Source organism: Ostrinia nubilalis, chromosome 12 (assembly GCF_963855985.1).
Source record: "Ostrinia nubilalis chromosome 12, ilOstNubi1.1, whole genome shotgun sequence".
NCBI lineage: Eukaryota > Metazoa > Arthropoda > Insecta > Lepidoptera > Crambidae > Ostrinia > Ostrinia nubilalis.
Window position 1 is genome coordinate 14267051 of NC_087099.1, and position 26047 is coordinate 14293097.

Sequence of the window (26047 nt, forward strand, 5' to 3'; positions counted from 1 at the left end):
GCCTGCAGCGACACAAGTTGCAGTAATGAGCGGCGCGGCGGCTCGGCGCAGCGCGTCAGCAGCGCGTGCGCCGCGGCTCGCGCTTCGCCCTCGGCGGCCTCGAAGCTTAGCTCTCGTACGAGCCGGCACGCGGCGCAGATCCATACGGCTACCATAGCCTCGTTTTCGATGCTGAAACATTTTGATTTGTTAATCGATAAGCAAAAATAGTGGCAGTAGCACATAGGAAGATTGCTTGAATGTGATTGGTGGATAAGAGGTGGAATTGTGTAAATCAATCGCAATGATTTGACAGTTCATAACGTACGATAAAGTCAGTTAAACAAAGCGTTTGACAGAATAATCGTACGTTATGAACTGTCAAATGGCACTTAGCCAGAAGGATATCTTAGACTTGTCATGCTCACTAAAATGTCTCTGGGGTAGTGGCGTGTGAGGCGGGTCGTTACATTCCCTATAATATGGTCGAGTGAAGCGATGGCTGGTTCACACGTCATGTCTGTGAACAGGCGCTGCCTTCGGGGACTGGTCAAGGAAAGATATACCTGACATAAAATATATGTATCAAAACGCAACAATTAACCTAGAAATTAGCACGGCACTAAAGAAATATATTCAAAACTGCCACGCGGTCTCGTGCTAGATGGGCGTCTTAAAGGCCACCTTCTATCAACGGGAGCGCGTGGTAAGTAACTTGCTTCTGAATGTATGTAACTTCCTACTTTTTTATATTTTTAAACCGGCAGACAGTGGTGACTGAGTTTGTTGCGGCGCTTCTTCTCAGCACTTGCCAAATGTTTGTCTCGAAGCGCTGGTAGGGCAAAAAAAGAATGAGACATGTATAGGCTCCTTAAGAGCATTTGACGATTTGCAAGAACTAATTTAATTAGTCTAAACAAATAAAGATAATTTTGATTTTGATTTTGAATTTTGATTTTTGATTTTTTGATTTTGATTTTGATTTTGATTTGATTTGATTTTGATTTTGATTTTGATTTTGATTTTGATTTTGATTTTTGATTTTGATTTTTTTGATTTTGATTTTGATAATGATAAAGATTGCATTACACAATTCCACCTCTGTTCTGCGCGAACGCATAGGCGTGTCTTTACGCGTGTTAGCAAGCTAGTCATAACGAAAATTGACTAGTTAGGGCTTGTTGCAACATAAAACTATTGGATGTTTCTTGTTTTCACCACTGCAAATCTTAGCCTAAATCTATAATTTGATCTGCAGTGAAACAAATCCTGAAGAGCGGCGACGCGTATCCGCACGCCACAATGAGCCTATGGACGACCAGCTAGCAGTAGTGTGCAACGGGGCGTCTTAGCTAGCTCAGTCTGACACCCCGCTGTTTAGTACTAAGTCCCAGTTCGCCTTCTGCGATGAGGGATGTGTACCTATCCAGGATGCCTACAGGGATATTTGACCAAGGAAACGCACAATCAATAACACAATGGCACTTTATAATCTGGGTTCCACAATAGTTCACTTATTCTAGTTTCACTGACTCTAAATCGCTATCGTTTAATAATGAGCAAGTTTACAAATACTTTACAAGTTATATCACAATTTACTAATTACAACAAGAGGAATAACGACGCGCCCGGTTCGCGTCCCGTTAGCTAGCTTTCGTATCCGCGAGAGGGGCGGCGCCCGGTGCGAGGTTTATCGAGTGTTAGTCTGGATACTTATAACTAGGGGGGTAGGATGTGGTTCGTTAGCTCAAGCCAGAGACCGAAGCCTCGATAGTGAGTACGACCACTAGGGAAAGGCGTTGGACCTACGAGGTGAGGGGGTGTGAAGTTCAGGAAGGGTGGCAGCAGGATTGCTACCGCAGGTTCGGGATGAGTATCTCATGCACTACTCGGTAAGGACGAGAACCGGTTGGCTATCAACGATAGAACGTCTCGACACGACGCTTTATGGCAAGCCGCGGATTAATGACGAGGTATCGGATCAAGCCAAAGTCGAACAGTTAGGGTTAGTAGGGAACAATGTGGATAGCTATTCGCTAGGGACTCTTTGCAATGCAGCCGAGGGAATGATAGACGCGCGCGCGAACGTCTGGCTGTTACAATGGCTCCCGAGCGAATGCTAGGCGCCCGCGGTCGCCGCCGTCTCTTATATTAGCTCGGTCCGTGCGGCGTGCGGCCGCGCAGCCGTAGGGTTGTCAAAATCTCTGCGCTCGGTGCTAGGGCTGTCGATGCGTCGCGGGGCGCGTCACATCCTCCCTTGTTTTGGAGATTTTTACCTGGAAAAATCACAAGTCTGGTACATAAAGGTTCTTCAAGAACAACTAAAAGTCATGTCAATAATAAGTTATTTTTGGGTAACTTCGTGGCGAGTAAAAATTTAAATGTAAAACATGATTGAACTTGTACTTAACCGTTAGCCCAATAATAACTCTCTATTTATAACATGGCGGGACATTAATTATTTACTTATAACAATATTAGCTAACTTGGTCTTGAAACAATGTTAAATTAAGATACCCTTAATTTTTTTTTTTTGCTTACAATGAACTAATTAAACGCTAATTTTAGCTAACTTAGTTTTGAAACAATGTTATTAAGATACCTTTAATTTTTTTTGCTTACAATGAACTAATTCAACGTTATTTTAGCTAACTTAGTTTTGAAACAATGTTATTAAGACACCTTTAATTTTTTTTGCTTACAATGAACTAATTAAACGCTAATTTTAGCTAACTTAGTTTTGAAACAATGGTATTAAGATATCTTTGGTATTTTGTTTACAATTAACCAATGAACTAATTTAACGAGTTGTTTACTTTGTTATTACGAGTATTCAATTATTACTTGAAATATTTCTTTAATACAATAATAGTATGCATGGCACTTGTTATTATTATTTCTAGTTTACTAGTTTAATTATTTAAATTACCATATTCAGAATAGGCATCTGGTTAATGTTAATAATTTCTATAATTATTAAAAGTTATACAAGACAATGGCAGTTAAGGGGTTAAGTTTTAATTACAATAATATTATATCTTAACGTAAATGGAATGCAGCCTGCCGCGGCGCGCAAACATTAGGCAGGTAAAATCTAGTTATGAATCATCTGCGAGCGAGTGCCGGCCGTGGCGAATAGAAAAAATACGTTTCACTGATAATATGCAAATGAGCTCGCTCGGTGAATCGTTCTTAGAATGTTTGTTTACTATTTAAAATTTATCGAGAAACTGGTAGTACTATTGGCGCGTAACAAACCGGTTTGTTATTTATGTGAGTTTAGATTGCGAGTTACGAGTAAATAACAATGCGATTTGCGTCAATAGTTATTTAACGAGATTAAATAGAACACTTTAACTATTTAAATTATACAGGGTTATTATCTAATGATAATTAATACTTATAGGTTATTGGTATGTGATATTTAGCGAGATTAAATTCAAGAACTGAATGATCTAGACTATATAGGGTTACTATGTAATGTTATTTAATACTTATATATTATTGACTTGTTTTTAAATACTGAGAAAGTTACTTTAACGAGAACTGACTAGACAATTATTACTATGCTTTGTATCTATCTATTAGAAATCTAACTTAGGTAGGTATAAAGTTGAGCTACGAGTAATTAACGTTACTGGCCTTGTTCAGCTGGTTCTGGATTTGGCCGCGCCTCTTCTTTCTCCCCGGCCGCCTCCTGGTCTGGTTCTCAGCTCGGGTCGGCTCCTCTCCAGGGCCGGACTCGCGCCAGTCCAGGTCTTGTGGGTAGTCGACGGTGTCGACATCGAGGATTTCGGTCCAGTCAGTGGACCGGTTCGATGATTTGGGTAGTGGTCTACCCGGGTCTGTAGACACTGCGCTCCAGGGTTTGCGTGCGTTGTTAACTTGGCAGGTTTTGCAGTTCTTGACGTACGTTGACACATCTCTGTACATACCGGGCCAATAATATCTCTGTGATATTTTGTTCAGTGTTTTTGCTGTTCCTAGATGACCTGCGGTTGATGTATCGTGGTTTTCTTTCAGGATCTGGTCTTTTTCATTATTGTTTATGCATAATTTCCAGTCTGGTGATGTTTCTGTTCTTGGTCCGTATGCGTGATTTATTATTTTCTTGTATAATTTGCTGTTTGACATTTTATAGTCCTTATTTCCGGTTTTTTGTATTTCTTGAATTTTCTTTTGGATCCAGTCTTCTTTTGTTTCTTGTTTTAAGCGTGTTACGTGTTTATTTATTACTTCTTGACTTTTAGGGTTCTGTGAATAGTCTTTTTTCTTGATTGGTTTTTCGTGTGAGAGTTTGATCTTGTGTTTTTTCTTACTTGACAGTGTTTCGGCCATTTCGTATGTAGGCACGATGTTGGCTTCTGTAGTTTTTCTTGACGTTGTTCCCACTTGTTCCCCTTGCTTGATATTATCTTTGAGCCATTCTATTTTGGCTCCTATTCTATTTAATATGTCCATGCCGATTAGTATAGTCGTGATTTGTGGATGATATAACACTTGGTGGTTAATTGTTTTTCCTTTTATTTTTATTTCCAAGTCTAGTGCTTCTTTTATTCGAGTTGTGTGCCCATCTGTCATGCTAGCTGTTATGCTTACTGTTTTCGGTTTCAGGTTTCTTTTTACGAATTTCTTGTACACTTGGTCGTTGATGTATGATCTTGTGGCGCCGGTGTCTACGAGTGCTTGATATTTTTCGCCTAGTATCGATACATCTACGAATGGACGGTTATCTTTAAGTTGCGGACTTGTGTTTATTGTCATGGACTGTGTGTACTCACTTGTTTTCTTACAACACTGTTTACTCATTTTGCCGATCTTGCCACAACCGTTACAAAATAGTATTTTCTTACTTCTGCAATCTTTCATGGAATGCCCGTGTTTTCCACAGCTCCAGCAGCAAGTATTTGTGTTGTAATTGTGTATGTATGATGCCGTCTCCTTGTGCTCTTGATTTATGCTTGTTTCGTGGTGATCATTTCGTGGTTTTCTTTCTGTGAAGCTAGTTTGACGTTCTGCTGTGACGTTCTCGTAGTCGTTTGCCAGTTGTATCAATTTGCTTACCGAGTCTGCTTCTGATTTCTTGATATAAAACTTGTATTTTGCGTTCATGTTTTCGTAGATTCTAGTTATTTCTTCCTCTTTTGACATTTTTGCGTATCTGCGCATGAGTGTTTGTATTTCAATGAGGTAGTCTGTGAATTTTTGGCGGTGATGTTGCCTATAATTCACTATTTTAGCTAACAGGTCGCTGTCACGGCTCACAAATGTCAATGTGAAGAGTTCTATGAATTCGTTCCATGTAGTAAACGAGTTTTTATTATTTCTATACCACAGCACAGCTTTACCTTTCAGGAATCTAGGGAGCACTTTGAGCACTTTATCTGGCTTGACCTCGCCCGACGATATTAGTTCGTCCAGTTGCTCTAAAAACTCCACCGGGTCGTTGTATGTGTCAAAACTTAGGTTCCATCTGGCCGTTATGCTTTCAGTCTGATCTACGGTGTACGACATGTTTGGTTCTTGCTGCGTCTCTGTGTCTTCAAAATCGGTTTCTGACTCACTGTTAGACTGTTCTTCGGAGGATTTACTGGCGGACTGGACTGGTTGGCGGGACTGCTTGGCTTCTGTTTCGGATTGATTTCTGGTTCTGAGTACTTCTGTGAGGTTCTGTCTCAGTTCTTGTACGGTTCTGTTCTCCGTTTTTATGTTTCTTCTTTTGCACTCGTTCTCAAGTTCTGTCTTCTTGAGTTTGTATATCCAAGATGTCGGTTCTGACATGTGTGATTATCAATTTGGTGCGAAGTTTTGCTTTCCTTTTTGGTCTTTTGCTTCTCTAGCGATCTGGTGGTCCCTGTAGGTTCCGTGGGTTATTTAGTTGGGCGCCATTGCAACGGGGCGTCTTAGCTAGCTCAGTCTGACACCCCGCTGTTTAGTACTAAGTCCCAGTTCGCCTTCTGCGATGAGGGATGTGTACCTATCCAGGATGCCTACAGGGATATTTGACCAAGGAAACGCACAATCAATAACACAATGGCACTTTATAATCTGGGTTCCACAATAGTTCACTTATTCTAGTTTCACTGACTCTAAATCGCTATCGTTTAATAATGAGCAAGTTTACAAATACTTTACAAGTTATATCACAATTTACTAATTACAACAAGAGGAATAACGACGCGCCCGGTTCGCGTCCCGTTAGCTAGCTTTCGTATCCGCGAGAGGGGCGGCGCCCGGTGCGAGGTTTATCGAGTGTTAGTCTGGATACTTATAACTAGGGGGGTAGGATGTGGTTCGTTAGCTCAAGCCAGAGACCGAAGCCTCGATAGTGAGTACGACCACTAGGGAAAGGCGTTGGACCTACGAGGTGAGGGGGTGTGAAGTTCAGGAAGGGTGGCAGCAGGATTGCTACCGCAGGTTCGGGATGAGTATCTCATGCACTACTCGGTAAGGACGAGAACCGGTTGGCTATCAACGATAGAACGTCTCGACACGACGCTTTATGGCAAGCCGCGGATTAATGACGAGGTATCGGATCAAGCCAAAGTCGAACAGTTAGGGTTAGTAGGGAACAATGTGGATAGCTATTCGCTAGGGACTCTTTGCAATGCAGCCGAGGGAATGATAGACGCGCGCGCGAACGTCTGGCTGTTACAATGGCTCCCGAGCGAATGCTAGGCGCCCGCGGTCGCCGCCGTCTCTTATATTAGCTCGGTCCGTGCGGCGTGCGGCCGCGCAGCCGTAGGGTTGTCAAAATCTCTGCGCTCGGTGCTAGGGCTGTCGATGCGTCGCGGGGCGCGTCACAAGTGGAGTAACTATAGGGTGGCAGGACTGGCAAAATGCCACGGGCCTCCAACCTGAGGGGGCCCCGGTCCAAGACCCTAATCGCACCACCCACCACCCCCTCTCGGTAGTCCCGGACCCCCCCCCCCCTGTAAATGCCAAGGGCCCCATGCACAGAATTTGCCACGGGCCTCGGTTGGTATAGTTCCACCACTGCCAGCTAGGACGTATTTCTAACACGAGTCATTTTCATTATCCTGTAATATACTATGTTACTTACAAGTCTACTTCAGCAGCGAGTAGCGCCAATAGCGCGGCGCGTATAGCGCTGGGGGCGTGGTCGTGCGCCGCGAGCGTGACGTAGGCGGCGTGCAGGCGTGCGCGGGCGCACAGTGACGCGTCGCCAGTATCCGCACGCCACAATGAGGCTATGGACACCAGCTAGGGCGTACTTCTAACACGAGTCATTATACTGTAGTATACTATGTTACTTACAAGTCTACTTCAGCAGCAAGTAGCGCCAATAGCGCGGCGCGTATAGCGCTGGGGGCGTGGTCGTGCGCCGCGAGCGTGACGTAGGCGGCGTGCAGGCGTGCGCGGGCGCACAGTGACGCGTCGCCAGTATCCGCACGCCACAATGAGGCTATGGACACCAGCTAGGGCGTACTTCTAACACGAGTCATTATACTGTAGTATACTATGTTACTTACAAGTCTACTTCAGCAGCAAGTAGCGCCAATAGCGCGGCGCGTATAGCGCTGGGGGCGTGGTCGTGCGCCGCGAGCGTGACGTAGGCGGCGTGCAGGCGTGCGCGGGCGCACAGCGGCGACGCGCCAGTATCCGAACGCCACAATAAGGCTATGGACTACCAGCTAGGACGTATAACACGAGTCATTATCCTGTAGTATACTATGTTACTTACAAGTCTACTTCAGCAGCGAGTAGCGCCAATAGCGCGGCACGTATGGCACTGGAGGCGTGGTCGTGCGCCGCGAGCGTGACGTAGGCGGCGTGCAGGCGTGCGCGGGCGCACAGTGACGCGTCGCATCAGCATCCGCACGCCACAATGAAGCTATGGACACCAGCTAGGGCGTACTTCTAACACGAGTCATTATGCTGTAGTATACTACACTCAACATCAAATAAACCGCACCTTCCGCGACGCGAACTTTAAAGATTTTCTTCTGACACAATCATGGTGCCCCAACAATATTGGTGTTATTTGAAAGCCCAATAAATAACCTTAAATAAAAACACATTTAATTTCTAAATAAATGATTATCATATACCATAAATGTGACTTGAAAAGAGACTTCACTTTGGGCTCACCTCTGGGAACAATTAGACCAAATTTTATGGTTATAAAACCAAATAATGATCACACGTGTCCTCTTTAACAGATGGATACCGATTAATCCCAACTTAACAGTTTTATATAGCCATAAAAGTTGGCTCAAGCGTAATAGCCTATTTTTTGAAGAAGTGACTCTGGATCCTTCTAAAGACACATTTTTGGGGTAAAAACCTTTCTTTTAATGAAATGAAGTTTAGAACTAGGCTTTTAAATGCAATTTAAATGGTGGCAATATTGATGGGAAGTGGGGATGGATGCATACGTTTGAAAGTGCTTGTTGCGGGTGGTGCGATTTATTTGATGTTGAGTGTATATTACTTACAAGTCTACTTCAGCAGCGAGTAGCGCCAATAGCGCGGCGCGTATAGCGCTGGGGGCGTGGTCATGCGCCGCGAGCGTGACGTAGGCGGCGTACGCGGGCGCACAGTGACGCGTCACGCCAGTATCCGCATGCCACAATGAGACATGGAAGACCAGCTAGGGCGTATTTCTAACACGAGTCATTATCCTGTTATATACTATGTTACTTACAAGTCTACTTCAGCAGCAAGTAGCGCCAATAGCGCGGCGCGTATAGCGCTGGGGGCGTGGTCGTGCGCCGCGAGCGTGACGTAGGCGGCGTGCAGGCGTGCGCGGGCGCACAGTGACGCGTCGCCAGTATCCGCACGCCACAATGAGGCTATGGACACCAGCTAGGGCGTACTTCTAACACGAGTCATTATACTGTAGTATACTATGTTACTTACAAGTCTACTTCAGCAGCAAGTAGCGCCAATAGCGCGGCGCGTATAGCGCTGGGGGCGTGGTCGTGCGCCGCGAGCGTGACGTAGGCGGCGTGCAGGCGTGCGCGGGCGCACAGTGACGCGTCGCCAGTATCCGCACGCCACAATGAGGCTATGGACACCAGCTAGGGCGTACTTCTAACACGAGTCATTATACTGTAGTATACTATGTTACTTACAAGTCTACTTCAGCAGCGAGTAGCGCCAATAGCGCGGCACGTATGGCGCTGGGGGCGTGGTCGTGCGCCGCGAGCGTGACGTAGGCGGCGTGCAGGCGTGCGCGGGCGCACAGTGACGCGTCGCCAGTATCCGCATGCCACAATGAAGCTATGGACGACCAGTTAGGACGTATTTCTAACACGAGTCATTATCCTGTAATATACTATGTTACTTACAAGTCTACTTCAGCAGCAAGTAGCGCCAATAGCGCGGCGCGTATAGCGCTGGGGGCGTGGTCGTGCGCTGCGAGCGTGACGTAGGCGGCGTGCAGGCGTGCGCGGGCGCACAGTGACGCGTCGCCAGTATCCGCACGCCACAATGAAGCTATGGACGACCAGTTAGGACGTATTTCTAATACGAGTCATTATGCTGTACTTATATTACTTACAAGTCTACTTCAGCAGCAAGTAGCGCCAATAGCGCGGCGCGTATAGCGCTGGGGGCGTGGTCGTGCGCCGCGAGCGTGACGTAGGCGGCGTGCAGGCGTGCGCGGGCGCACAGCGGCGACGCGTCACGCCAGTATCCGCATGCCACAATGAGGCTATGGACGACCAGTTAGGACGTATTTCTAACACGAGTCATTATCCTGTAATATCATGTTACTTACAAGTCTACTTCAGCAGCAAGTAGCGCCAATAGCGCGGCGCGTATAGCGCTGGGGGCGTGGTCGTGCGCCGCGAGCGTGACGTAGGCGGCGTGCAGGCGTGCGCGGGCGCACAGCGGGGATGCATCGCGCCAGTGCCCGCCTCGCCATAGCACGGCTATGGACGACCAGCCTGGGCACTCTGTAAAAAAAGTAGGTCATTTTTAACGAAACATCTAGACGCTATTTATAAAGCTAAGAAATGACATGATTTTAATAGACAATGTTGGAATGGATTAAATTAAGCAATGGTTTCATGCAGCTTTTAAGATAGGAGCCACCACAGGTTGGACGCCATCAGTCGGAATACCTTTTAATAAGCAGTACATTGTGGAAAACCTTGGAGGAGGCCTTTGTCCAGCAGTGGACGTCATTTGGCTGAAACTAACGAACGAACGAAGCAGTCAAACAAATTACTGTTTCTCCACAGAAAATACAGCCAACAAAAACATTTTATTTAAAAAAAAAACAAAAGGGAATACTTTGCCACCGAGTTTCATTCATTACAGACACCGCCATCTAGTTTCCAAGCAGAGAACCTTATTCTACATCCAGACTCACCAGGGCTGCCAAAGTATGCACGCACGCAGGCGTCAGCGAGCGCCGCGTAGGGCTCGTAGGCGGTCAGCGTGTGCACACAGTATACAGCTGCGCGAGACAGCAGCGGCGGCGCAGTCTCATTCATTAAAGACACCGCCATCTAGTTTCCAAACAGAGAACCTTATTCTACATCCAAACTCACCAGGGCTGCTAAAGTATGCGAGCACGCAGGCGTTAGCGAGCGCCGCATAGAGCTCGACGCTCATAGGCGGTCAGCGTGTGCACACAGTACACAGCTGCGCGAGACAGCAGCGGCGGCGCGGTCTCATAAAGACACCGCCATCTAGTTTCCAAACAGAGAACCTTATTCCACAACAACTACAAACTCACCAAGACTGCTAAAGTATGCACGCACGCAGGCGTCAGCGAGCGCCGCGTAGGGCTCGTAGGCGGTCAGCGTGTGCACACAGTATACAGCTGCGCGAGACAGCAGCGGCGGCGCGGTCTCTTTCATTAAAGACACTGCCATCTAGTTTCCAAACAGAGAACCTTATTCTATAACCAAACTCACCAGGACTGCTAAAGTATGCGCGCACGCAGGCGTCAGCGAGCGACGCATACGGTTCGTAGGCGGTCAGCGTGTGCACACAGTATACAGCTGCGCGAGATAAAAGAGGCGGCGCGGTCTGCACCCACTGCTCCCACACCTAGATACAAATAGATAAAGGTTTATACAGTACTAACGGCCGCCCGCGACTTCGTACGCGTGGACCCCGTTTAACCCCCTTAGGGATGAAGTTTCGAGTTTTTTTAGGGTTTTCTCGCCGTAAAAACTATCCTTGGATATTAAAAAAAAGAATTGGTAAAATTGGTCCAGGCGTTGTTAAGTTATGCGCTTACCAACACATTTTGCGATTCATTTTTATATTATAGATAATCCAATTTACAAAATGGGTAACAAAATTTTACAAGTTTTTCATTCTACTTCTACACTCAGCATGGTGTCGTAGCATCGCGGTAATGTTACTTTACTTATCACAAAAGGATGCTTAACCCTCCGTGTACGAGGTGACTAAAAGTTACGTCCCGTACCAGGTGGGGTATGACATACCCCAATATACAAAGTGATAAAATTTTTATTGAACATTTCTTTAGGTGGAATTTTATATTTAATATTGATTATTTACGTATGCTAATTAGGTATAAGAAAAGCTCTGAGCTGAAAATGTGTATTATAACACTTTTATCATAAAATAACAAAAAGACACAATTTCCGTTGTTCTTGTAATTGAGGAATCAGTTTCTTATGTATAATTTTTAATTAGTGCCTTTAATTATGACAACCGTTTTATTTAACAAAGCACAAGATATTTACTTATAATTAAAAGTAAATTAAAAACTGGAAGGGTATAAATTTATTTTGATTATAGGTTTTCAATTTACTACAATTCTAATGAAAGAAAATGAGTATGCTCAATGCATAAAATGGGAGCGTTACAATTTTATTTATTTATAAAATATGCTATTCCATTTCAGTAACCCATAAATTGTATCACCAAGTATAAATTGTAGCCCATAAGTGTATGTTCACATACATCTTCGGATCTCAGTACTAAACTTCCAGATTCGCACTAAAAGTCATCTCATTTGACTGAAAGTGCTTGATAATTTCAGATTCCGTGAAAATCACGAAAAATGTTATTTGTATTGAATTTTATTCAATTAAAAAAGCTAAAAATATATAAATTATACCAAAAACTGTAATATTATTTTTTAACTTTTTTAACAACGTCCCGTACCAGGTGGGGTGTGTGACACCCACACGCACTTTAAAGGCATGTAACTCAGTTGGTATTCACCGCTGGACTGATTTTGCAACGCTGATCGAAGCAGCAGCGCCATAATTCCAGCTACTGAGAATTTCAAATTCAGTACTTGCAAATTTTTAAAATTATGACGATTTTTAAAGGCCTGGGGTGTGTCACACCCCACCTCGTACAGCGAGGGTTAAAGACACTATTCCGAGGCGGCTGCTACGTAATACATTAGTACTTTTCTATATTTGAATACATTTTCGAATACCACCACCTTGCGGCGCCATCAACCGTGCATCCACTGCACGTGCTATCGGCAACTATTTCCTGAAGCCGGCTTCAGAATAAGTATCACCACAATACTATTAAATAATGTTTATTTCAGTAACTCAGCATAACAACGATTTTTCCTTATTCTTTAGCAGAAAAGTCTAAAGCATAAAAACCATAGAGATATAGAGAAATGTCAACTAATGCACTGAGTTCGAAACTCAGTGTCGCATTAGAAATTCACACACACAAAGTAATCAAAATATGTGCTCATTATCCACTGCGGTATCAACGTTCGAATAAAATATTTAGTACTACGCAAGCAATGTAAGCTGTTTACATTATGACGTCGCTGATGTCATCATCGCTGTCACGAGCAATGTGTTCTGTTTTTAGGCATTTTGCTGCACACCGACCTCGCCCCCTTGTCACATCTCCCTTTAGTTTCTGTAATCTGTGGTAAAAACTATGAAAATAAACTCACTGATAGCGCGGCGGTGGCAGCGGACTCGATGCACATGATGACCATCGCACGGCTCAGCAGCTCTTCTACTTCACCCTCAGATCTCGCCAAGTGAGGCGCTGGAACATCAGACATTGGAGTTTAAACCTTATTACAATATACGAGATACGAACAGCTAAGCTAGTTCTCGCTGCCTACTGATATCTTTCCCGAACGAGGTTCATCCGGGTTTCTTCAAGGCGAGAGTAAATAGGTATTTACTAGGTAGATGTAAGTACCACACTACCTTGCATCTTAATTAAAATCAGGATTAGCAAGCTGAAGTGGCATTGAGCAGGGCATATAGTACGCAGAACTGACGGCCGATGGGGCAGCAAGGTTCTGGAGTGGAGGCCGCGTACCGGAAAACGCAGCGTGGGACGTCCACCTATAAGGTGGACCGACGACCTCATAAAGGTGGCAGAAGGCGTCAGCGCTTTCAGTAGGCCTGCATCGGCCTGCCTGCCTGGATGCAGGCCGCTACCAACCACGTGATGTGGAAATCATTGGGGGAGGCCTATGTTCAGCAGTGGACGTCCTGTGGCTGAAATGATGATGAAGATAACATCAGGAGTGATCGCTGCTAGCCATGGAGGTGTGGAGCCACAGACCTGCCACGCTGATGACCCCCAGCAGCGCGCCCGTGTGGGGGGCCACGTGGGGGGCCAGCACCCACGTGGACACGAGCCGGCCGCGCTTCTGTCTGCTGCTGCCGCTGATACAAATGAAGCTGTGTGGAGCCACTGACCTGCCATACCGATGGCCCCCAGCAGCGCGCGCGTGTGGGGGGCCACGTGGGGGGCCAGCGGGGGCGCACTGGCGCTGCGCACCCACGTAGACACGAGCCGGCCGCGCTTCTGTCGGCTGCAGGCGCTGATACTAATGAAGTTGTGTGGGAGCCACTGACCTGCCATACCGATGGCCCCCAGCAGCGCGCGCGTGTGGGGGGCCACGTGGGGGGCCAGCGGGGGCGCGCTGGCACTGCGCACCCACGTAGACACGAGCCGGCCGCGCTTCTGTCGGCTGCAGGCGCTGATACTAATGAAGCTGTGTGGAGCCACTGACCTGCCACGCCGATGGCCCCCAGCAGCGCGCGCGTGTGGGGGGCCACGTGGGGGGCCAGCGGGGGCGCGCTGGCGCTGCGCACCCACGTGGACACGAGCCGGCCGCGCTTCTGTCGGCTGCAGGCGCTGATACTAATGAAGTTGTGTGGGAGCCACTGACCTGCCATACCGATGGCCCCCAGCAGCGCGAGCGTGTGGGGGGCCACGTGGGGGGCCAGCGGGGGCGCGCTGGCGCTGCGCACCCACGTGGACACGAGCCGGCCGCGCTTCTGTCGGCTGCAGGCGCTGATACTAATGACGCTGTGTGGAGCCACTGACCTGCCATACTGATGGCCCCCAGCAGCGCGCGCGTGTGGGGGGCCACGTGGGGGGCCAGCGGGGGCGCGCTGGCGCTGCGCACCCACGTGGACACGAGCCGGCCGCGCTTCTGTCGGCTGCAGGCGCTGATACTAATGACGCTGTGTGGAGCCACTGACCTGCCATACTGATGGCCCCCAGCAGCGCGCGCGTGTGGGGGGCCACGTGGGGGGCCAGCGGGGGCGCGCTGGCGCTGCGCACCCACGTGGACACGAGCCGGCCGCGCTTCTGTCGGCTGCAGCCGCTGACGCTGACGCTGCCGAGGCTCTCTGGCGGCCAGCGGAGCTCCGCCGCGTAAAGCAATACCCTGTGGTAAACAATAGAACACGATACAGTTACGCTGAGTTGCACCATCTAACTTTAACCGTAACTAAAACGATGATTGGTGTTTTTGTATGGAGTTTGACAGATTTGTGACGTTTGTTAAAGTTAAAGTAAGATGGTGCAACCCACCCAAGTAGCAATTGGTATTAATGGCAAAATCTTACTTGTCTTAACCCTATCTAAATTTACACTTAAGCTAAAACCAAATTAACTTAGAATAGAGATTTTTTTCTTTAAGACTTTATATTCTTCATCGAGCGCTACTTAAGCAAATTAAGAATACCCAAAACCAAGTTAAGTATTCTTTAGATAATTTGGTCTTAAGTTATTCTTAGCTTAAGTTAAAAAAAACTTATTTTACTAAATTAAGATTTTTTGTATGCTCACTTAATACTAAATAGTATAGATAAAGTATTATTTAAGTGTTGCAAAGTAAATAAAGTATTCGTAGATTTACTTAGGACTTTTTAAAGACCATTGTCTTAGAAATAGTTTTCTGAAGATTAAGTTAATTACTTTTTGACTAGAATTAGTACATTTTGAGAAAAAATACTCTTAACGGGACGATTTCGATAAAACAGGATCACGCCTATTAATTCAAGGTAATGCACCTGCGTGCGCAGCTTATTGTATTAATTTTTGATACAAAATGCGTGCGGTCGCCCGCAAACTAAATTATGCTATTACTAGCGGCCGCCCGCGACTTTGTACGCGTGGATCCCGTTTTACCCCCTTCATCTATCTTACGCAGTTTAGATTTTTTCATACAAATGTTTTTCCCGCTCACTCCCGTTACCGTGAGAATTTTGCAATATCCTGTTGTAACTAAGCTTTAAGTTTACTAAGATACCTGCATGCCAAATTTCAAGCGTCTACCTTAAGCGGTTTAGATTTTTCATACAAAAGGATTTTCCCGCTAATTCCCGTTCCCGTGAGAATTTTGCAATATCCTGTTGTAACTAAGCTTTAAGTTTACTAAGATACTTGCATGCCAAATTTCAAGCGTCTAACTTAAGCGGTTTAGATTTTTCATACAAAAGGATTTTCCCGCTAATTCCCGTTCCCGTGGGAATTCCTAAGTATACTATAACCTGCCCAGGAGTACGAAAAATAATTGTACCAAGTTTCGTTAAAATCCGTCTAGTAGTTTTTGTTTCTATAAGGAACATACAGACGGACAGACAGACAAAAATTTTACTGATTGCATTTTTGGCATCAGTATCGATCACTAATCACCCCCTGATAGTTATTTTGAAAATATATTCCATGTACAGAATTGTCCTCTACAGATTTATTATAATAGGTACTTAGATAAGTAAACTCAAAATATGATTTACTAAAGTATTGTCTAAAATATTTTCGAAATTGTATGGTAAAGTTGGGTACAACATGATATTATACAATTTAACTAACTAGGTGACAGTAGGCCTTCCTTTAAAAAAATCTTAACATAATAACTACCGAAAAATGTTTCTATTAATTGTAATCCACACTTATTTATGCTTTTCAATCTTCTCATTTAATAAATTAGAAACACTGTGTGATTAAATTTAACAAAATCACAAATTGTTAAAATTCCATAAAAACAATTAAATAAAAACTTTTCACAATAAAATACGTCATGATGTGTTCATTAATACGGCAAAAATCATATGGCCGATATTCAATAAATTTAATTGCTTATCTCTGAGTGTCGCAATTACAAAGTTCAAAGAATACTTTACGAAATATGCGGGTGCTGCAATTTACCCGCCCTATATGTTATAACAAAACTAAAAACGTAAAAACCAATTAAAATCCTATTAGAACCATTTTCGACTTCCACACGGACAATCCGAGGGAGAAATCATGTAATTAATAAATTAGTTAGTAAATGAATTGTTCTTTAATGTATAGCAGGACCAATAATTTAGCAAGACTGAGACAGAATGAAAACTATATAGTTTTAACTAAATAAAACTAAAGATCTACTTGATACCATATGCACTTAAGTAATACTTCATCAAGTGAATTTTAAGTGTAAGTTAAATCTAATGTTTCTAAACTAATACTATGTAAAGTATAACTTGACTCAACTCTTTCTTCACTAAACTTACAAATTAAAAATCTTCTATACTCTTGCTACATTAAGACAAATTAGAATTACCGCCATTATGAGCTATGTGTAACAAAAATTAAATCAGAAATTAACCAATAATATCATAACAAGAGGACATTTAAATTGAAGTACGTCTTTGTTACACTTTTTCTAGTTGCATAAATGTCTAAGAACGTTTGCATAAAATAAAATCTTATTTTATAACCTCAAAGTTTTCTTTATACAATACAATTTCGTAATATTTTATTTATCTTATTAGGTTTTTTTCAAGGCCCTCCTGTTTTATAACATTATCCATTGATTTTACACGAGAAACCACAATGCGTTTTATATTTCCTATGCAAAAATGACATTCACGGTCTATTCTAGACATAATATAAATTAGTTATTAAAATAATTTAATCGCCATTTTCATTAACCTTTATCTAAAGTTGATTTAGTGTTAAAGATCACAATGTTTACTAAATTAAAGTTCCTCTTTAATAAAAAGTGTCTTACATAGTTCTTCATGAAGTTAAATAAACCTTAGCTGTAAAAATAATTATTACTCTTAAATAAGTATTCAAGATATCTTCAACTCTATTTCCTTGTCTACAGTCATACTACAAGTTATATTATAGTACTTGTTTAGAAATTCTTAAAACTACACTCTTAATTAGGGTTTAAGTCTGCCTTAAGCGTTGTCTTAACTCTGTCTCAGTGATTTCCAAAGGATTGTGCCCTTTTTTGCTTACCATTGTCTTGGGGCATAACTTCAAGATTTCTTGAGTGCGACTATTGTCTTGGCCAAGACAACGGCTGGAATTAGGCTACTAGTCTTCAAGATATCTTCAATGCCTTATGAAGATAATCTGTTGCTACTTGGGCAGCCTTGCATGGAAAGGCGGCAATTCACAGAGACAAGCGACCGCGACTGGAGACGACCTTCACTTGACTTATACCTTAGTTCTTTAGAAATTTCCCTAAATGTAAACAAATATGGCCAACTGACATTGACGAATTTTTAGTCTATGTCAGTTGATCTACTAGTGATGCGACAAAATCTCTCGTTAATCGCAATTCTGTAAATGTCATTTACGGACTGCAACAGACGATTATTAGATTTTCAAAGATCGTTTGTATAATTATTAAGATCAATCCTTCATCTGATTGATGTTGAGATTAGTAATGTGATCGTCAAAATAGGATCTTCTTAATCAAAGAAAATTTAATTTTCCCTTTTTTATTTGTTTAGGAAATAAATTTAAATTATACTGTGCTGCCGTCCGATCACTATAACGCCGTTAAGTGCAAAAACCACTTTCGGAGAAAAACGAGTTTAAAGATCACGAATTAAAAAAAATTCGCTGTTTCAAAAGTAAAAGAGTAATTTGTAATTGAAATATATCATTTTAAAGGTATTTTTAAGAGCTACAATTGACACAAACTCTCACGACGCTACATATTATAGATTTTGAAATATTTTAATTTATACATTTTAACTCAGTATTATTGAAATAATATCTCAAAATATACACAACTAAAACGCCGGTATGGCTACCTTAACGGCGTTTAAGTTTTGGATCTTGAATAACTTTGATACATTTGTAAAATGAGTTTCTAACTAATAATTCTACTAAACTTTAATGCCGTTAAATAGTTTAACGACGTTTTAGCTCGGTAAAACTATTATTTTTTAACGTGAAAATACTTGCCTTAAATGCAGCTAATGTTAGCTAACGTCATTTAAGTCTAGTATTAACACATAAATTACGAAACTATTGGTATGCCTGTTTGATTCGTTTTGATTACAAGACTAAAATGCAGTTAAAAACAAAACTTTTCACCATAACGGCATTTAAGCTAAGTACTAGCTACTTAATAGTTCAGGAAATAAAGAAAATTGCATTTATGTCAAAAATAACAAAACCTGTTTTAGTGTTGAAAATTTATATTGATTTTAAAAAAATCAAGTCTTTACTTTTTTTAGCATTCGTTGATATCAATCATACGTTTTATTATGATATTTTTTTAAATTTACCACTTTAAAAAAGTAGATACTCATAAAAGACAACACAAAATAAAATCTTTACATTTTCATTATTTGAGATTAATTAAAACCAACTATTGAAAGTTCTCAAACTTAGCAGTTTCACAATAATAAAAATAATAAGTGACGACACTTTATTACCATTGCCGCTATATATTTATATTATTTTGCCTGTTTACTGAAACAGGTTACAACTACAATATTTTGTAGTTAATAAATATTGAGATCTATTTATTTAATTCAATAATAATGTACAACGCGGCAAGCCTTACCTAATAAATTAACTTCACGCTGCTTATAATAATCACCTAGTTAGTGAGAATGGTGAGAATCATGTTTATCAAATGGAAATAAACTACAATTCTTAAATAAAATAGTATCAAATTAAGTCGACATATAAGTGGTTCACGGTAATATTCTCAATATAACTACACCTTTACTAAATTTAATTTTTTCTTCGTGAAATGTTGTTTTAATGACAGAAATGTCTTTTTACACGTAATTACATAATGTTACTGTCCATTTGTTCGTTTTTTGACATTAAGGTCATATTTCACAATCGCTTAGTAAGGGCCTGTTTCACGACTTCTGAATAAGTTGTGGATAGCCTATGTGACGGATCATTTGACACATTTTTATAGAAAATACGTGCTAGCTTTTTTTTTTTTTTTTTTCGTCAGGAAAATACATTGATTTGTATACCCACCAGCCGCGGGGGCGGTTAGTGGGTTATGTGGGGTTCTCCCTGCCAGAAGGGCAGGGCCTACCCACTAAAAACCTGACGTTGCCCTCGGTAGCCATATGAGTCGGGAACGCGGGCCATCACTATCGGCATTTTGCCTCAAGCATTCGTCCGCGTTCCCTGCTCGGCATTTCACTCGCTTAAACCAAGCCCAAACCAAGGAAGGCGTTATTACGCCTTCAACCTCCTGCGAGCGGCACGCAGGACACGTGCTGCGCCGTCGCGGCCTCTTTAGACGCCACCAGACACCCCCGTATCTGATGGCCGAGGCCTATTAGGAAGGGGCAGATGGAGGTCATAGAGCCTCCTTCTTTGCCCATAACGTCGGCGGCGGGCAATGGGTGCGTCGGGTGATGCTTTCCCGCTCCCTCTCCGCCAAATACGTGCTAGCTAGATTGACCCGACACTTGCCGAATATATCCCGTATATTAGTATGTACGAGAATAGAATGGTTCTCAAATAGCTAAAAATCAACAAGGCACCTGGTGATGATGTAATCACAGCTGAGCTTCTGAATGCAGGCGGAACGCCGGTACAAGGCTTTTCAGAAACTGTTTGATTCCGTCATCCTTAAGGGAAAAACGCCTACGGAATTGCAAAGAAGTATGGTGGTACTCCTCTTCAAAAAAGGTTTGTATAAAAACGTCATAATGTCAGTCCGTCTCCAGTATTAGGTCTCGAAACCTATCTAGTTGCAGCGAGGGGTGAGACAGGGAGACGTAATATCTCCGAAACTGTTTACCACCGCCCTGGAAGATGTTTTCAAGCTTCTGGGCTGAAGAGGATTCAGCATAAATATCAACGGCGAGTTCATCACCCACCTTCGATTTGCAGACGATATCGTAGTTGTGGCAGATCTAGGCACAATGCTCGATGGCCTCAGTAGAGCCTCGCAACAAGTGGGTCTCAAAATGAACATGGACAAGACAAAAAACATGTCAAATGTCCGTGTTGTACCCACTCCTCTGAAAGTTGGAGACTACACTCGAAGTTGTTGACAATTATGTATACCTGAGACAAACCATCCAGTTAGGTAGGTCCAGCTTTGAGAGAGACGTCAATCGTCGAATCCAGCTCGGCTGGGCAGCGTTCGGGAAGCTTCGCGATATTTTCACGTCCGAAATACCGCAGTGTCTTAAGACAAAAGTCTGTGACCAGTGTGTGTTGCCAGTGATAGTATACGGATTTAAGATGTGGTCGCTTACTATGGGCCTCATAAAAAGGCTCAAGGTCACCCAAAGGGCGATGGAGCGTGCTATGCCAAGCATAGTTTCCCTGCGTGCTCGAATCAGAAATGAGGAGATCCGTAGAAAAACCAAAGTGACCAACATAACCCGCAGAATTGCTAAAATCAAGTGGCAGAGCTGAATATGGCCGATGGGGTAGAAAAATTCTCGAGTGGCAACCACGAGCCTGAAGACGTAGTGTGGGCAGGCAGGCCCCTTTCTAGATGGATCGACGATCTGGTAAAGGTCAGAAGAGGTGCCTGGATGCGGGCGGCGCAAGACCGATCGTTGTGGAAATCCTTTGTCCAGCCGTTGAACGACATTTGCCTGAAACAAACGAACGTTATGTCTTCGTCTAACATAGAAGATGTAAAACAAAATGAACAAGTAAAATGATCGAACACGTCCAGGCTTCTTTTACTAATTTTTAAAATTAGAAAACAAAACGCAACGTGTTCTTATCATTTAAAACTCATGAGGCACACTGATGCTCAATTACCGCGCTGCCGTGTCCTAAAGTTGCAGTGCGCATTAGCCACGAAAATAGTGACAAGACAGCAATATCTCACTAACACGTTTCATACCTTGTTTATAACGACTAGTCTTAGATAATAAAACATAGAAACATTGCACATCACATATTAATAAACAACAAACATAAAATTAAAACTAAATTTCTTTTGTTGAGAACGCTAGGAATATTTCCGGGAGCGTTATCAGCGGCACATCAGTAACTCTGACTGAGCTGAGTGATCGACGCACGCAACGACGCTTAGAACACTTCATTCAACTTTTTGAACATAGCCGCATTATAGTTTAGGAATGTAGGTTAACGGCATTTAAGTCTTGTAAAAATATAAAAAACACATAGATTGTTACATTTGGTTAGCCTTAATGGTGAATTTACTAGTGCAATTTTAATAAATAAATTCATGTAATACAAAGCTATAATGCCGTTATTGGACCTTTGTTGCGTTTAAGTCTAATAATTTTACTTAACGGCGTTTTAGTCTTGAGGAGTCTATTAAAGCTTTGCAAAGAGCAGCTTAGCAATATTGTCGTTAAAGTACCTTAACGGCTGTATTGACTAGAAATTGTAAATAACGGCAATAAAGCTTTGTAATTTTTCTTAAATTTTTAATTCTAATAACAATTAAAGACGCTTAACCGCGTTTAAGCTAAGAAATGTAATGTAACTGCATTTTAGTTATGTAATCTTGCAGAGGCGAAGCAGTTAGCGGCTTTCTTATTTTTTTTATCTCAGGAACTAAACAAGATATAAAAATTTCGATAATAGTGCTAGATTAAGCATTTTTTTCTGATTCGGATGGTATTCAAAAGTCAAAATTGACCAATTGTGGGTTAACGGCATTATAGTGATTGGACGGCAGTGTGGGTCTAGACAAAGTGCACAATAAAATCGTAAACCAGTCGAAAAGTGGTCGAAAGGCCTTTTTTATAATAAAGCTGAATTTCAAATACTTCTTCGCAAAGTGTGTTGTTGCATTCAATGAAGAAAAAATACATTACAGGAATATAACCTCGTTTATATTTTATTTTAAATGAAACACTATCAGCTCGCCGTAACTTTGTCCAAACCAACAATTTTTGTTTTAACTGCTTAGGCCCGAATCATTCGGTTACGACTTGTCGTTTGCCTACTAGATGTAGAATCTGCAATAAGAAGCATCACTCTTTATTGCATTCAACCAATAACAACGTACCATCCAACAATGTTCAAACAACACAATCAATTAACCCATCAAGAACCAATCATGTTGTTGCGACAACAGCAACAACATCTGATGACATTGACCAGCAAACCAACATTACCACTTGTTTCTCTAACAACAAGAGTCAAGTTCTTTTAGCAACCGCGTTGGTAAAAGCTAAAACAAATAATGGATCGTTCATCACACTTAGGTCTTTATTGGACCAGGGATCACAGGCCTCGTTCGTGACGGAGTCTGCAGTCCAATTACTTGGGCTGAAGAAAGTAGCAAGCAGAAGTGTTATAACTGGGGTAGGGAGTGATTGTAACTCATCAGTCAACTCTAAACATGTAGTTAATATCAAACTGCAATCAGTAAACAGTTTCCATTGGCAGCTGAAAGAGTCCTAAATGATTTTTATGTGGATGATCTACTTACTGGATGTGACACAGTTCTGGAAGGAAAACAAATATTTCAACAAATGAATGAGTTGCACAGCAAAGGGGGATTTGAACTTCAAAAATGGTCAAGCAACAATGAAACACTGTTAAATGAAATAAGCAAGGATTCAGAAACAACAACAAGCAATTTGGAACTCAAAGTAGATGAAATTATCAAAATTCTTGGACTTACCTGGAATATGATACACTTCCTCTCTGGAAAAGTGGACCTGCATGGTTAAAAAACATAACCATAGAACACGACAGAACGGACATGAAGGACGCGAACTTAGAAGAGAAAGAAAAGAAAGCTTACCATGTAACCAAGGAAAATCGACAAAACACCATTTGAAGCGAGTGATTGGCACAGCAACCCTTACCTATGAAGAAATATCTACGTTGTTATACCAAATTGAAGCGTGTCTCAACTCAAGGCCGTTATCACAGATCAGTACCAATTCACAAGATCCAACACCTCTCACACCAGGTCATTTTATCATCGGTGAACCTTTAGTACTTGTGCCCGATAACAATTATGAAATGTCAACAATATCATCTTTGAAACGCCGGCAGCTAACCCAACAAATGCTCCAGGTCTTTTGGCGTAGGTGGTCAAACGAATATTTAACTCAGTTTTTGCAACGGTACAAATGGGCAAATAAAACACCAGAGCCTAGAATTGGGGATGTAGTTTTAGTTAAAGAGGACGATCTTCCTCCTGCGAAGTGGTTAATGGGCATAATTACCGAAAAGCACAAAGGTTTGGACAACCTTACGAGAGTTGTTAGTATAAAATGTAGGGATACCATTATTAAAAGGCCTGTTGTAAAATTGTGTGTTTTGCCAGTGGCTGAATAGAGCTATTTTATTTTTATATTATCATGTTTAAGTGATGAGTTTTGTGGTTTTCGTTTTGTTTAATCACTTTTGTGAACAAGTAAGTTAAGTTGTTAAGTTATCTTAGAACAATATTTTTGTATACCTATCCATTTATAAGGTTAAACTCTAACTATTGTTTTGTTATCTAGTCACCATGATTTAACCAATTTAAATTTCTTATAATGTTTTGTTTTTACCTAACTATACAGTCCACTCTTTCGTTGGTGGTTAATCATGGTGGGCGGAATTATGACCATTCCGGTCATGGTGGGCGGAATGTTTAATACCATAAAGTAATAAAAAAGAAGAATTTGTCATGTCATCAACAGTGTCACGGGAGAATTGTTTTTTGTGAAACTAAATCAAAATAAAGGATATTTTATCATCACATACATTGTTGGACTTTATTCAAAATTAATATTATCAAAGTAATTGGTAATTGAAATAATTGAATACTTGAAATAAAATCGATTAAATTTACAGATTATTATCTATGAATATTGTCTATGACTTACAGATTTTCCAGAGATAGGACCTAAACTTAAACGTCAAATGTCGATTTGACATTTTAACATGTTGCAAAAATTTTCACCATCCAAATATTTTGTTAAAATATTTTGATTTCAATGTTAGATTTCATATTTGTTTCGTCATGAGAATAAAGTTGGTTTCATGAGGTTGTGAAATAATGTGTATGATACTAAGAAAACGTGAGTAATTATAGTGAAATTGTGTGCATAAGTGTTTGTTTACATCGATGGAAATTTCTAAAGAATTTAGGATTAGGTGTCTGTCTATTGTCTCTGTCTCCCTCGCGAACCGATACTTTGGCCCGGTTTCCACCAAGGCGGAGCGGAGTAGAGAAGTGTTCTGAATAAACCGGACCTTAACATTGTCGCAGTCTTCTGTCCCGGTCTCTTAACTCTGTCGCGGCGCGAACCGATGCATTAATAAGACACACAAAAATGATAGCATTAGCGTTAACTGAGTCGCCGTCATTAACGCCCAACTCGACGACATGAACGGTAACACACACATTTTCCTTATATTACCTGAACTGCGGCAGCTCATGGTAGGGCACGGCCAGGCTGTAGTGCTGCGCGAAGAAGCGCTCCAGCGCCTCCTCTAGTGCCGGCTCCGGCAGCCGCTGCCACGGCAGGCGCGTCGCCTCTTCCAGCACCTACCCGCAGAGGAAAACAAAATAAGTGGAATTCCCTGCATGTGTGAATAGGCTTAGTAAATCAAAGCCACACACCGCAGGTATAAGGAAAACTAGCTTTCGTCCGCTTGGAATTTTGTCTGTCACAGAAAAACTTTAATCGCGCGCGTTCCTGTCTCAAAAACCGGGAAAACCTATCCAATGTCCTTTCCCAGGACTCAAACTATATCTATGCCAAATTTCATCAAAATCGGTTCAGTGGTTTAGGCGTGAAAGAGAGACAGACAGACAGAGTTACTTTCGCATTTATAATATTAAGTATAGATAAGTAATTATGTGATAAATTCGTCTGTTGCACGGAAGTGATTGCATATACTCGAGTAGTATAAAGGCACTGCCAGCCCTACGTGACCATTTCCGTTGACACGATTGCAGCAGTAAACAGCAGTAGCAAACTCGCCGGGTCCACCTACACTCGCTTTCAGGCCGTTTCACGCCGCCGCATATCAATCACTCAGCTTACATAGCATTGTTGTATGAGCACTATTATGATGATACTGTACAGCAGCGGACGGCCGAAGACAGCTGCCCCTGCACGAGCTATAGGAAGATGCTGTCTATAGCTGCTTCGGAATAACACCTAATACAAAACCTTGACATAGCTCGTAGACGATGGCCGCTGGGGCAGAAAAGTCCTCGAGTGGCGACCACGGGCTGGAAGACGTAGCGTGGGCAGGCCTCCTACCAGGTGGACCGACGATCTGGTAAAGGTCTGGATGCGGGCAGTGCAGGACCATTCATTGTGAAAAACCTTGGGGGAGGCCTTTGTCCAGCAGTGGACGTCATTTGGCTGAAACGAATTCTATTCCATCTATGGTAACAGTACAGTAGCAGCACTCACCCGGTCGTTCTGGAAGATGCCAGCAGTGAACAGGTGCAGTAACAGCGGCAGGCGAGCACCCAGCTCGGCCTCTCCAGCCGCTTACGTATACGCTTGAAGCCCGTCTCACGCCGCCGCGCACCAGTCGCCCAGCTCATAGTGTTGCACGAGTACTATGGTGACGCTATACAGCGGCGGGCCGTAGAAGACAGCGGCAGCGCCCCGATTGCGCTAATTTGTAATGTCTCCAA

General features: G+C 42.6%; 1 protein-coding gene and 1 long non-coding RNA gene across 2 annotated transcripts; both read right to left on the reverse strand.

Moving 5' to 3' along the window:
* Positions 1 to 9683: 9683 nt before the first annotated feature.
* Positions 9684 to 12945, reverse strand: LOC135076583 (uncharacterized). Its single transcript, XM_063971013.1, has 3 exons — positions 12869 to 12945; positions 10872 to 11007; positions 9684 to 9902 (listed from the first exon to the last, which is right to left on the reverse strand). The coding sequence occupies exons 1-3, from the start codon at positions 12911 to 12913 to the stop codon at positions 9721 to 9723; spliced, it is 363 nt and encodes a 120-aa protein (XP_063827083.1). The 5' UTR covers positions 12914 to 12945; the 3' UTR covers positions 9684 to 9720.
* Positions 12946 to 14387: 1442 nt separating this feature from the next.
* On the reverse strand, positions 14388 to 25914 carry LOC135076584 (uncharacterized). Its single transcript, XR_010258314.1, has 3 exons — positions 25818 to 25914; positions 24810 to 24937; positions 14388 to 14614 (listed from the first exon to the last, which is right to left on the reverse strand). It is a non-coding gene; the product is annotated as an uncharacterized LOC135076584 (long non-coding RNA).
* Between the last annotated feature and the right edge of the window lie 133 nt (positions 25915 to 26047).